Source organism: Hoplias malabaricus, chromosome 11 (assembly GCF_029633855.1).
Source record: "Hoplias malabaricus isolate fHopMal1 chromosome 11, fHopMal1.hap1, whole genome shotgun sequence".
NCBI lineage: Eukaryota > Metazoa > Chordata > Actinopteri > Characiformes > Erythrinidae > Hoplias > Hoplias malabaricus.
Genome location: NC_089810.1, coordinates 20,575,271 through 20,589,182, shown reverse-complemented (window position 1 = coordinate 20,589,182; position 13,912 = coordinate 20,575,271). Strand labels below are relative to the sequence as shown.

The window sequence follows — 13,912 nt, the reverse complement described above, 5'->3', positions numbered from 1 at the left end:
CTTATGACTGGAGAGAGAATGGAGGAGTACAAATAAAACAATCATTTGCAAGAGGGTAGAATAAAAACGAGGGAAAGGGCAGACGTGGACATGACAGAGTTTATACAGCATTTCCATATCAGACAGCCCCCTATACTTCTTATTCATATAATTCCGGTAGGCCCTTCCGAGGCTTTTGTGTGGATCATTATGTTCTTCAGGGATGAAAGCAAGATGGATGAATAAGCAGAGGGCCTGGAAGAGGAGGCTAGTTCCTTTCAGAGAGCTGCTGAGAACAAAAGAGCCAGAGGAAGCATGATTATGGCATCACACCTTTTCATGAAGACAAGGCAGTAATCTCAGACAGAGGTTCATAACCCTTTCCCTTTCCACACTCGCCTTTCATAGCTCTGTGGCTCTATACTTCAAGTGTAGCCTCCAGTCAAGCACCATTCTGTCTAAAGAGAGCCTGTTGACCACTGGTGAGCGACAGTGCCATTGATTGCATCACCTTCTGCAACTTTAACTTTAAGTGCTCTCAGAAATGTTCCCTTCTTTGACCACTCTATTGGCCAGAGGAATTCAATGTAATATTTTTACCTTAAAATTGCAGTTTCAAAATAATTGTGATGTTTCACTGACCTGTAATTGGGAGAATATAGCCTGTGTATTTGCTTCTCCAGGTTCAGCACTACAGAAACTGCACTACATAAAATTTGGACCTCACCCTCCTTCCCACTCCTCCTGCCTTTCAGCACAGCGCTGTAAAAGTGAATTACACTCAACTCTAGAGGGAGCAGAGGGGGTAAAGGGAGCCCAACTTACCTAGTGTTCCTTTAAAGGCAGACTAGGAGATTTTATTTTATTTAATTTTTTTATGTTTTTTGTTATATTTCTTGAAATGCTCTGTACTTTCTGATATCAGTCAGTATATTAAATGATCTGGTGACATAAATGAAAAGATTACTTTACTTCACAGGGCATAGCACTGTAAAAATCCAGTCCAATCATTTCACTTTGCCCAAAAACAGATTATTGTTACATTACATTGCCCACATACAAATGTGCTGAACATCCTTCAGCTGAGACTCCACACAAGTGTGGTAGATGCACATCCACTTGCACTGCTAAAAAAATATAAAGAAAAAAAGACAGAGCTAGAAAAGGCTTCCAAAAAAGAAGATGGATCAAGTAAACTCTGTATCATTTACATTAATGCTAGATGTGTTCTTACTTCTAACAACACATTGCAAGCCTCTCTCTGTTTGGCTAATCCAGCCATGTGTGTTTTGGAGTAGTGGCTTTAGAAGAAGGGCTTAAAGTAGGAGGTGAGACTTTTCGGATTGGGTTTTTCCGTTAGAACTAGCTTACACTTACTAGTTTCTACAAAAACACCTACTCCAGTTTTACAGAAGAAATGCATTCTAATTCACCACATAAAACAATATACCATAATATTTATGAAAGTGATTTTAAAGATAAACAAAGAATAAAACTGCTTTTTAGTTCCTGAATGAAGCAAAAAAAAAAAAATTTTCAATGAGTGGGCGCCCATTGAAACGCCCCTGGAACCACATCTCTGTTCATTATTTGCAATCTAGTTGTATTACTTGTTACATTTAAGTTTGTTGCGTTTAACAGACTGGTCACGAGTGGGTAGTTTCGATATGCTACAGCGAGGTATATATAGAAATAGGAGTCTTACCCATGGACGTTTATTGGTGTGGAATGGTGTTAATTCCTAGGCTGGGAATCGGACCCAAATCTGGCCCAGGACTTTATCCAGTATGCTACAAGAACAGAGCAGTGGCAGGTTGGATGATAGTCAGTTTAGACATTCTGGCTTGTATTTTAACAATGGCATTTTCCTATGTCTGTAATAAGATTAAGTTATAAATTAATATGAATACTTTTTTCCATGTGTTTTATATTTAATCTTAATTATTTACATAGAGATAATCCCACCCACCTGTCACACCCTTGTCCTGTCTGTTTTTCCCGCCATGTGCTCACTTAGCACATGGCTCTGTTTGTTATTGTTCATGTCTCCGCCCTTGTCCCGCCTTGGTCCTGCCTCCTTGTCAGTGTCCTCGTCAGTGTTATTTGTAATCTTGCCCCCTCGTTAACTTTTCCAGGTGTCCTTTGTCTGTGATATGTATTTAAGTTCCAATGTTTCACTTCCTGTTTGTCGGTCATTTGTTTCGTTTTGCTTCCTGTTGTTGTTTTCACCGGCATTTTGTCTCGTCTGTTCCTCGCTCCATTGTTGTTGGTTTGCTATCTCCAGTCTGTCTGGTTTGTATGTTACTCAGTTTAGGTTTCTCTCTCTGTCTGTTTAGCTCTTCCATGTCTAGTTCTCTGTCTTAGCTTAGCATCTGTATAGGTTTCTGTTTAGCTCTCTGTGTCCAGGTTTGTCTATTTAGTTCTATGTCTAGGTTGAGTCTGTTTCTCTGTCTGTTTAGCTCCCTCTAGGTTTCTCTGTCCTGTTCCCTCTCTATCTGTCAAAGTCTAGTATCATGTCAAGTTATCTAAGTCTGTCTCTGGTTTATTATTTATTGCATAAATAAAAAAAAATCATTGTGTTCTAGCAAGTGCATCCACCTCCGTCAGTCCGTCCCACAGTCCTGACACCACCTGTGCCATTATGGCTACAATTGTTCCCCAATCAAATGCCTAGCAACAAATCACTGAACCAATTCACTGACCTCTGATCAATGTACAGAATTAAAAATTAATGCATTAGTAACTTCTTTTTTTTTTTACTGCTTAAAGGAACACTAGGTAGCATTTTATCATAAAATTCCAGCTTCACAATCATTCTGCTGTTTTGCTGACCTGTAATAGGGTTAATAGAGCCTTTGCCATTGATACACCAGCCTCAGCATCACAGAAACTGCACTATGTAAATTTTGTAGGAGGGTAGGAAACCACCCACTCACTTGATTTCAGCACAGCGTTGTAAAAATTAGTTACACCTTGCAGAGTTGGTGGTAGATTTGCTCCATCGCTAATCAGAGCTTTCTGATCGTGTTGATTAAAAAGGGGACAGATTTACATATATTATTCATTCATTCATTGTCTGTAAGCACTTATCCAGTTCAGGGTCGCAGTGGGTCCAGAGCCTACCTGTAATCACTGGGTGCAAGGCAGGAACACACCCTGGAGGGGGCGCCGGTCCTTCATAGGGCGACACACACTCACACATAGGTGTAATTTTTGAGTATCGCCAATCCACCTACCAATCCACACATGGCCTGTGTTTTGGGGCCATGGGAGGAAACCGGAGCACCCGGAGGAAACCCACGTGGACACAGTCACCCCCGAGTGGGTCTCAAACCCACAATCCCAAGAATCTGGAGCTATGTGACTATCTGCTGCACCACCGTGCCGCCCCCATACATATATTAGATTAAAACAATTGGCGCTTACATTTACAGCATTAAAGCATTTCTATTTTTGAGTGTTGTTCATGTGACGTTGCTTTCTGACATTGACATAGACAAACAATATAGAGCAGAAATAACAACACATGTGGCATTCGATCCTGACAAACCTACGCTTGACCTTCAGCGAAGGCTTCGGTCATGTCTGCGTAACGGAACCAAAGGGATGAACTTGAGGAGCACTTTGCTCATTATGATGTTGTCATGTCACACAGAGGGCTCCGTGCGAGGGGGCTTTGACACCAGTAAGATTAAATCTCCTCTCACCTTCCTCTCATCCAGATGGATGCCCCCCCCCTTCCCCCCACCCCCCAGCTTGCAGGTCTGTGAAGGACCATCTGTTTATCAGTGGTAAATAATTTGGAAGCTGGTTGACACCCATCTTCACCAATCTCTGCTTCAATCTCTGCACCCATCTGTAGCAGCACTTGCAGCAGAAGTCTTCCCTGTGCCCCCCGCTGATCTACGCTCAGGTGGATTACACTGCGATAGCACTTTATTATCGGAAATGGATGAAGCTGTCTGTCAGGTTCAGTGCTAGATAATACGTGTGGGAGGAGTGCCAGTTATGAATTACAACAGTGGTGAAGACCCTGGGGGCCTGTGGTCCACATGTGGTCCTCTGCTCAACCATATATGATCCAGATGTTAGCCAGTGTTTTATTGGCTATATATGTTGGCCATAGGTTTTTACACAAATAAAATCATACATTTTTAAATTAAGCATTCAGCCCTGAGAACCAGGACTGCAGATTTTTCCAATAGCTTTGTCTCAGGCAAAGGTCTATTTTGACAAAATAGCTCCATGAAGGAAAGTCCAAGGTGAATGTCCTGTGTTTCTAGATAAATGGACAATGGTGTTCTTGTGAAGTGAAAGGAAGGCCAGTTTTCTTCGATAGCGGAGAAGCCCTCACTGTCCTCAAGAAAAGAAATATTGAAAGACATCTCACCACCAAACACACACATTATATCACTCCACAAGGAACAGTATGAGCAAAGAAAATTAAGCTGCTCAAAAATAATTTGACTAAAGCTTCTTATCAGTGACCTAAAATGGAGCTGGACAGTGTCACAGGCGAGGTGTGTGGAAAGTGAACTGATGCAAAAAGAAAAATTGGTATTCTGATGCCAAATTTTGTAAAGGATTATAACAGAGGTCACAAATAGACGGACTGTGGTCCGAGTCCAGACGCAGATGCTGTCCTATGCGGACCTGGGGCCTCATTTATAAAGGCTGCATACCCCCAAAATAGGTCTGAATCTTGCGTATGTAGCATCAGATCTGTGATTTATAAAGAAGTACTTTGCATACAATACCGCTTATATTTAAGCAAGGTTTGACTCATGCTTAGCCATAAGACTTTATGCAAAGAGCCATATTAGTGCTATTGTATGCTATTTTCTGGTTTTGGGCACATGCACACTTTCACTCCAGAATCCAAACAGTTTTTTTTTTATAAATGAGGTCCCAGGACCTGTAACTGATAAACTATTAAGAGCTGAGTAATTATAGATCAGATTTATTGCTCCACTGTACTCACAGGCTATTCGCATGCATTTCTGTATATCACACGTGAACCTACTCAGCTAATCAGATCTGTGCATTATGATGAGCATTTTGACTCAAATGAGTGACACACACAGGTCAGAGCTCCAAACACCACAGTACAGTAGGGTCGTGATAAAAACTCTTTTGGGACACTTTCGAGATGAACGTGATGTAAAACCTGAAACTTTAATGAGAAGGGACCAATTATCAGTTGAAATTCTCATTACAATGGAAAATGGATTCACAGCAAATTCACCGGTCTTAAATGAACACTGTTAGTGTTAAATCAACACTGTTAGTGTTAAATCAACACTGTTAGTGTTAACTTAATACTGAGAGTGTTAAATTATTACACCAACAGTGTTCATTTAAGACTGGTGAATTTGCTGTGTTCTGTTCACGGATAAAGTCCCATCCTTCAGCATAAAGAGCCAATCAGCTCACTGTTAGCAGATAAAGTCCCACCCCACCTTCCTCTAGCAATAAGAGCCAATCAGATTGCTGGTTATGCAATAGCTGTACAGTCAATTAACACTACAAGGCAAGTCATTAGGGACTTTATTTAAAATATGCATTTTGTTTTTTCAAAATCATTGTTTTGTTTGTAAATTTTATTTAATGAGAAAAGTATATTTTATTTAAAGTATTTGTTATATGTAATTATTTATAAATCTTGTTGAAATATGTTGAATGTAATTGAAAGTGTAATTTGATTTGACAATGAGTTGTTAACTACATAAAATGTTGCTATATCTACATGGCTACACCAATACACAGGATATGGCACTGATCATAATGCAAGTTATACATTATGTCCTTGGCTTGAGAAAATTTTCTCTAACTGGACCTTAATTAATTTGAATTAATTACCCCTGGATCATAATATCTACCGGGCTGTGGACCAGTACCAGGCCTCGGGTTGTTTGGTAGCATGTTGCAACCGTTGCCCACTTATGCATGGGCCACAATTTGGTATTTGTGATGTTGTTTTAATTTAAAATATGAGTGCACATTCATGGAGTACTCATTGCTCTTGTGCAAGATATGTACTCACTCAGATATGCACTGCATGTGCTCAAACTTTCACTGTTAACATTCTGATTGTCAATACTTTTACAGTTAATGTTTTTCTCTGCCCTGCTGTCACTCCGTCACTCCTCATAACTTAAGGCAGTTGAGCCTTAGGCGATGTTGAAAAAGGTTGGAGATGTGGGTGTGTTCACCTCGCAGTTCCAACCAATGAAAATGAGAAGAGGAGCAGTTATAGTTTCACTGGTCAAGATATGTAAATCAGATTTTAAATTAATTATTGATATGTCTTATAATAAATATAATATACTAATAAATGTAGTAGCCATCAACTTCAAGTGTGATACTTTTGATATGCTCTTATCTATAACCAACATTAGTTATGCATAGTAATTATCTAGCAGTAAGTGAGGGAGTGACATCTAAAATGAACAATTTGATTCAATGCCATTGTGTATACAGTTATGTCATTAATTAACATAATTAAACTGCTATTAAACTGTTATTAAATGTATAACTTTTACATTTTACATTGTTATCTCTGGACTCCTGAGGTGTTTAAATAAGTCTTCTGTATCGTAGCTGGTCACGATGGGCTTTGTGTGATGTATTGTTCGTCTATAGGTCCTTGGTATTACACATCCGTTCTGTGAAAGAGAATAATTAGGCCGAGCCAAGGAGGAGTTCTGCAAATGGCTCAGATCATTTGGTCTACTTATGTGCCTTCCTTCTCCTCAATAAAACGCAGAGCAGCGACCAGCATATTAAAGGGAAAATTTACCACTCTTTTCTCTTGCCTCCAGTCTTCCAAATCCTTTGCTTTCAAGGTCACCTTTGAAAAAGTCTTCACTCTTTAAGATATCTCACTTTCCAGAATAACTTTCTTGGCTAATTTTTTTTTTTTCAGGCTCTGAGTTTTGCCAAAATTCTTTCCTCCTAATCGGCTTAAGTGTTTTGGTTGAAAAGCTATTCGAGAAATATGGAAAAGACAGAGCAATGTGTTATGGGTACAGTGAGCTTCATGCGTCAGGTGCCTCCTGGGGACTTTATGAAACAGATGGATGAGTTTTATTAAGCATTTGGTACTTAACAGTGCGCTGAGTGGGATTTCAATAAGAAAAATAAATGTTTGCATTAACAGCACCATCATGTGTAATATGCTTTAACTTCCACATTTTCCATGAGGAATGATATTACAAATGCCTGATGCCCTCATAATTATTATAAATATATTGGTTTTCTTTTGCGGAAAAGGTTTATTTCCCATATGAGTGGAAAAATCTACCTGCCAGGGTCTGAGTGCGCAAACTTAAAAGATTTGTTTTCATAAATTGGAATGTTATAATTGGCTTAAACTTTTTTTTGTATATCTTTTGTTTCCCTTATTGTTTATGCCCAGGCAGTTGTCTTAAACTAGATTAATGAATAGAAAACATAGCTGTTTATATATTAGGATGCAATGGTATCATTGCAACTGGACACTGGTGAAGATATACCCTTTAAAGAGAGCCCAGATCACGTACAAATGTGTCATACACACTGTACTTTTAGTGTATAGTAGTCTGTTATGTGGGTCAGGTCAGGTTGTATGGTGTCAGTCTAACTTTAACAAATGTAAATGCAAAAGAAAATTGTATTTAGGTTACCCTCCCAGTGAGGTGAAGGGTACCTGTCCAGTGATAGTTCAGTACCTATTTAGTTTGGAAACTAAGCTCCAGGGGCAGCACGGTGGCGCAGCAGGTAGTGTCACAGTCACAGCTCCGGGGACCTGGAGGTTGTGGGATTCGGGTCCCGCTCCGGGAGACTGTCTGTGAGGAGTTTGGTGTATTTTTCCCATGTCCGCATGGGTTTCCATGGGTTTGCTTGTTTCTGGTTTGTTAATCTTCTCACCACTGTCAGCAGATACCACTGCTGATCATGAACTCCCCACAAGCCATGTTGTTTAAAGCCTAATCATCTGATCTGACCATAATAGCATTCCCCCTTTCAGTGCCATGCACTCTCAAACTATAAAAAATATTTTTAGCCAGGACTTCTTTTTGAATTAAGCCCAATAAAGTTAGCTCATTTACATAAAAATAAACAATTGCTAAAAGGCTGTCAGAAATGCAAAGTTATCCACTCATTCTTTTCAGTTCTGATAAACAAATGTTGAAAAATTATCATGTTAAATTGAATGGGTTACATAAAAAACCATGAAGGACTGCAATGTAAACTTACCCTTACATAATTAGAAATGTGCAGAGCGTGGGACTTTAACAGCCATTTTTATTTATTTTCTTTTTCCCTTGAATTTTGATGTAACCCTGACGTTTCTTTGTGGCTTGAATCTTAACTTGCTGTGGAGTTCCCTTGCTGTAATATCAGAGACCTTTACACAAATCAAGGCCAGAGTCGTGAGGCTCCTTCACAAAGCTGTTCCCCACACCACAGAGAGCCGCTGCAAATCAACACCTTGTGGCTCTGTCTGTCGCTGTCCATTGATGAATCTGTGGTTTAAGGGATTAGCCGGAGTCGTCTGTCTCTGTGAAGTGCCCGGTTCCACTTTTCCATTGGGCAGAATGTCTGTTTTTCTCATGGGGAGGAGGAAGAAGAGTCAATGAAATGATTTGTTGATTACTGTTTAATTGGCCTTGTTTTCTTCAGTTGATTGAAAGTGTAACTGCCTTTCCACAGCACACATAATTGTTGTTATTGCTTATTGACAAGGCTTAACCAGTTGTAAATCAGCAGTGATTGAACAATTACTTGAAACCGGTTAACCCTTTCTGGTACTGTTCTTCTTTGAGCATCACAGAGCTCTCATCAATCCCTTTATGTAGTGGTTCTTCCTTATGTTACCAGAAAAACCATTATGCTGACACCTAGTGGCCTGGATATGTCAGATTTTATGATAAATTAATTTTTTACCATGACCATCCTGCACAATGGAGAATATACTGGGTCATTTGAATTGCACTTCATAGAAAATATGTAATACTAAACAATAGTCGCTTGTAAAAACTTACTACTTCTTGTGTGTGTAGGTGTGTGGTTGTGTGTTGTAAACTACTTGCTGCTTTTTTAAATGTCTTCTCACATGACTGGTTACTAACTGTTCCTGTTTTGCTTTGTGCTTTCATCTCTCCAGACTCTGCCCACCACGCAGTATGAGCTGGAAATTGTTGCTAAGGACATGGCAGGAAGTGAGGTGGGGCTGACTGGAACTGCCACTGCCACCATCACCATCACAGACAGAAACGATCACGCGCCAGAGTTCACCCACTCATTGGTAAGACACCTGCCTTAATTCTCTTACACGCTGCTGCGAATATAGAGAGGAGGGGGAGATAGGTTAGTAACTGACTCTTCTAAGCTTTTTGATCACATCCTTATAAGTTCAGTCTGTATGGTAGGCAGTGACCACATGTATAAGTCAGCAAAACAAAGTTGAATTGATTAAGTTAATGCAACTTAAAGTGCGCCTTGCACTTTACACAATCTAATCACAGCCCATATTTAATGCTGATCTGTATTCTCTTATTATATTGCTATTTATATTTATTGCTACTTATATTTATTTTACAATCATTATATTCAACCGAGGAACAACTGCTAGTATTCTAGGCACAAAATAAGAGAGTTTAATAGACGCATACATTACATAAGATCTGTAAGATATGTGACCTGTCAATATGTGAGAATTCTGGTGAAATTCTCCAGAACGGTGTGACATTGGGCTGACTTTAGAGTCCCATATATTGGTGGACAGTTGCTAATTAAATGTTTCTTTTCCAATGAAATATATTGATATTTAACTGTAGTCTTTGATGCAGTAACTGTCTCTAAACTTCAGCAGAAACATTTCACTGGAGCATTTATGTGAGGAACATATTGCCTTCAGCCACATGAGCAATACTGTGCTTGCCAGTAAATGTGGTGACCTTAGGCTCGTTTGCAGCTGCTCCAGAGCATCCCATTTTGTTTCCTTTTTTCTATAAAGATTACAGCTGAAATTGTGTATATAGACTCACTAAAATTAAGTGGTGTCTTCAAACATTGCATCATCTAGTGTGTTACAGAATGGTAGGATTCATTTCTAGAACTTGCGGTTAGGTTATTATTAACACGTTTTAAATGTCCCTGAGGCCTAAACATGAGTCGGAATCAAGGCCTGGCACTATTGATGTAATGCGTTTTGCCCTTCAGCACCACATTGCTATTTTGCCCTGCATGGGATCTTACCCAAACTGCCTTCTTTGGAATAGCATGGATTTCTACATTGAGCAAGCCATTTAGACCTTACAGTCGATATTGCCTGATATGAGTGTGCCACATATACCTGCTACTGTTTCATGTGCTTTAGTTCATTTTTTGTTGATACGTCGAGAGCTTGCCATCCCAACTCGATTTCTAATGGATCTGGCTGAGATCATAACACTGCGACTTGGGTAATAACATTGTTTTTACAGATTTTCTTTTCTGAGAGTTTAGTGCTGTTCAGTCTATGGCGTAGCACACTCATTTGGCTGAGTAACGCCGGGAGAAGCATATGGAGAACTTTCCATTTATTTTGATTTGTTTCAATGATTGGAAATACCCAGCAGTGTAGTGGTGTATGGATGTGGTAAATGGATAGGGAAATATGAACTGTGGACTTCTCAGGAATAATTCAGCAAGTATAGTGATTGCCCATGCACCACATAAACACATTATTTTCTCATATATACACACAATATAAAGTTGGGCTAAAAGTGTAAAACACACACACACACACACACACATTACTTCTATAGGTGACCTAGTTATGTCACACTTGTGAGGTGTAGAGTATGGACAGGAAAATGTGGAAAAAAGCTGTAATGGATTTGAAAAATAAAAAGTCTTACTAACTATATAATATTTTAACATACAAACCAGATTTCAAAACAGTTGGGACACTAAACAAATTGTGAATACAAACTGAATGCAATGATGTGGAGATGGCAAATGTCAATATTTTATTCGTTATATTTATAGAACATAGATGACAGGTCAAAAGTTTAATCTGAGTAAATGTAACATTTTAAAGGAAAAATGTGTTGATTAAAAATTTCAGTGTCAACAAATCCCAAAAAAGTTGGGACAAGTAGCAATAAGTTGCTGGAAAAAGGAAATTGAGCATATAACAAACAGCTGGAAGACCAATTAACACTAATTAGGTCAATTGACAACATGATTGGGTATAAAAAGAGCTTCTCAGAGTGTCAGAGTCTCTCTGAAGCCAAGATGATAAGAGGATCACCAATTCCACCATTGTTGCGCATAAAGATAGTGCAGCAATACCAGAATGGTGTTACCCAGCGTAAAATAGCAAAGACTTTTAAGTTATCATCATCAACCGTGCATAACATCATCAAAAGATTCAGAGAATCTGGAACAATTGCTGTGCGTAAGGGTCAAGGCCGTAAAACTACTGGATGCTCGTGATCTCCGGGCCCTTAAACGTCACTGCACCTCAAACAGGAACGCCACTGTCAAGGAAATAACAGAATGGGCTCATGAATACTTCCAGAAAGCATTGTCAGCGAACACAATCCACCGTGCCATCCGCCGTTGCCAGCTGAAACTCTACAGTGCAAAGAGGAAGCCATTTCTAAGCAAGCTCCACAAGCTCAGACGTTTGCACTGGGCCAGGGGTCTTTTAAAATGGAGTGGGGCAAAATGGAAGACTGTTCTGTGGTCAGATGAGTCACAATTTTTTTTTTTTTTTGTGGAACACTGGGACGCCATGTCATCCGTACCAGAGAGGACAAGGATAACCCAAGTTGTTATCAATGCTCCGTTCAGAAGCCTGCATCACTGATGGTATGGGGTTGAATGAGTGCTTGTGGCATGGGCAGCTTGCATGTCTGGAAAGGCACCATTAATGCAGAGAACTATGTTCAGGTTCTAGAACAACATATGCTCCCATCTAGACGTCATCTCTTTCAGGGAAGACCCTGCATTTTTCAACAAGATAATGCCAGACCACATTCTGCAGCAATCACAACATCATGGCTACGTAGGAGAAGGATCCAGGTACTGAAATGGCAGCCTGCAGTCCAGAACTTTCACCTATAGAGAACATTTGGCGCATCATAAAGAGGAAGGTTCGACAAAGAAGACCCAAGAAGATTGAACAGTTAGAGGCCTGTATTAGACATGAATGGGAGAGCATTCCTATTTCTAAACTTGAGAAACTGGTCTCCTCTGTCCCCAGACGTCTGTTGAGTGTTGTAAGAAGGAGGGATGCCACACAGTGGTAAAACATGGCCTTGTCCCAGCTTTTTTGGGATTTGTTGACGCCATGAATTTTTGAAACAACATATTTTTCCCTTAAAATGATACATTCTCTCAGTTTAAACTTTTGATCTGTGATTTGTGTTCTATTCTGAATAAAATATTAGATGTTGGCACAATTTGTTTAGTGTCCCAACATTTTTGACATCCGGTTTGTATTCTGTCACATTAGTCAACATTTAGTGAAGCCAGGTTAGGTTAGTAAATTATATTGAATACATAAATAACCACATATGTAGAGTAGAAATGCAGTGTAAGCAATCCTTTAATGTTTTAAACAGTAATTCACGGTAAATCTACAACATAAAAATTACAGAGTCTGGGACCCTGTTCACACCAGCAACACTGACACCTTCAGCTTCACTCTACACTGTAAGAAAAAAGGTACAGGTACAGGTACATTGTCACTAGATGTATAACAGTGTTATTGTAGCTTTTAAAAGTATGTCAGTGGTCTTAAAATCCAGTTGTGTTCCCTAAAGATGAATTACATTCTCTTCTCCAGAAGGAGAGCTAAGATGAAATTAAACATATGAAATCAACTTTAAAATCTTCCATTATTATAGAACAATATTGATATACAATATTAAACCCCTAACAATATTGAATATGTACCACTGAGGATACCACCAGTGTGACAGCAAAAGGTACCACCTTGGTGACAGTTATTAGACACTGTGCCATATAGATACTGTAGCTATAGCTACACCCATAACAACAATCACTGATTCACTGACTCCACCTCTCTATATACACCATCAGATACACACTCAACTGTTTAAAGCTTTAGATGCTGTAGTTAAAAATCTACACACCGCAACAACCTACTCATTCACTGGCCCTCATTCAGGAACCACCAGAGAGTTACTCATCTATGCCACACTTTAGATAACGTTGCTATAGCTTCACCCACAACACCAACACCCTACAAATTCACTAACCCCATCTCCTATATACACCATTAGAGATTCATTGACTCATTGTTAGTGTCTCACTCAAAGCATTAACTTAGAGAGTATACAAATATGTTAATTGCTTTTATTTTCTTGGAATTTGTTTGTTTGTTTGTTTGTTTGTTTTTCATTCATTCATTCATTCATTCATCCATCCATTCACTCATTCATTCATTTAACTTCTGCAGAGACCACAGGGAACTCTGGGTGAGTTACACTTTATAGGAACTTTCTGTAAAGTGTTGCAAATCAGTGTAAGAACATCAATGCAAGAAAATAGCACGGTAGTAAAGATGTACAGTAATTTAATGTCATTTCAAATGTTGAGTGTAGAGCATTGTCACTGAAATTAGAACTTTGTGCATTGTGGCATCTATGATCTGGATGCAGTGCACTTGTGTGAACGCCACAATTTTTCAAAAAGTTGAATAGATGGTAGACCAGGTGTAAGGGCTGCTCTGTGATTTGATAGCATCTCATTTGAGCCATTTGTCCAGCGGTGGAGCTGAGAAAGCCTGAACACTTACTTCTCTTTCTTTTGTGAAGGAAACTTTTCTGCTGGGTAATGATTCAAGGACTTTCCTTTTTACTTTTCTTGCAGTGGTTCTCAAACTGTGATACGCGTACTACTGGTGGTACGTGAAGCAACAAGAGGTGGTACA

The 13,912-nt window shown here is 39.3% G+C and overlaps 1 protein-coding gene across 2 annotated transcripts in view; it reads left to right on the top strand.

The window, feature by feature from the left end:
* cdh13 (cadherin 13, H-cadherin (heart)) overlaps nucleotides 1-13,912 on the top strand; it is a 508,194-nt gene that overhangs the window by 391,605 nt on the left and 102,677 nt on the right. For both annotated transcript variants that reach the window (XM_066685111.1, XM_066685110.1), the window contains one exon: nucleotides 9,128-9,268. In XM_066685111.1, the coding sequence (XP_066541208.1) occupies nucleotides 9,128-9,268 (141 nt within the window). The remainder of the gene's footprint in view (nucleotides 1-9,127; nucleotides 9,269-13,912) is intronic.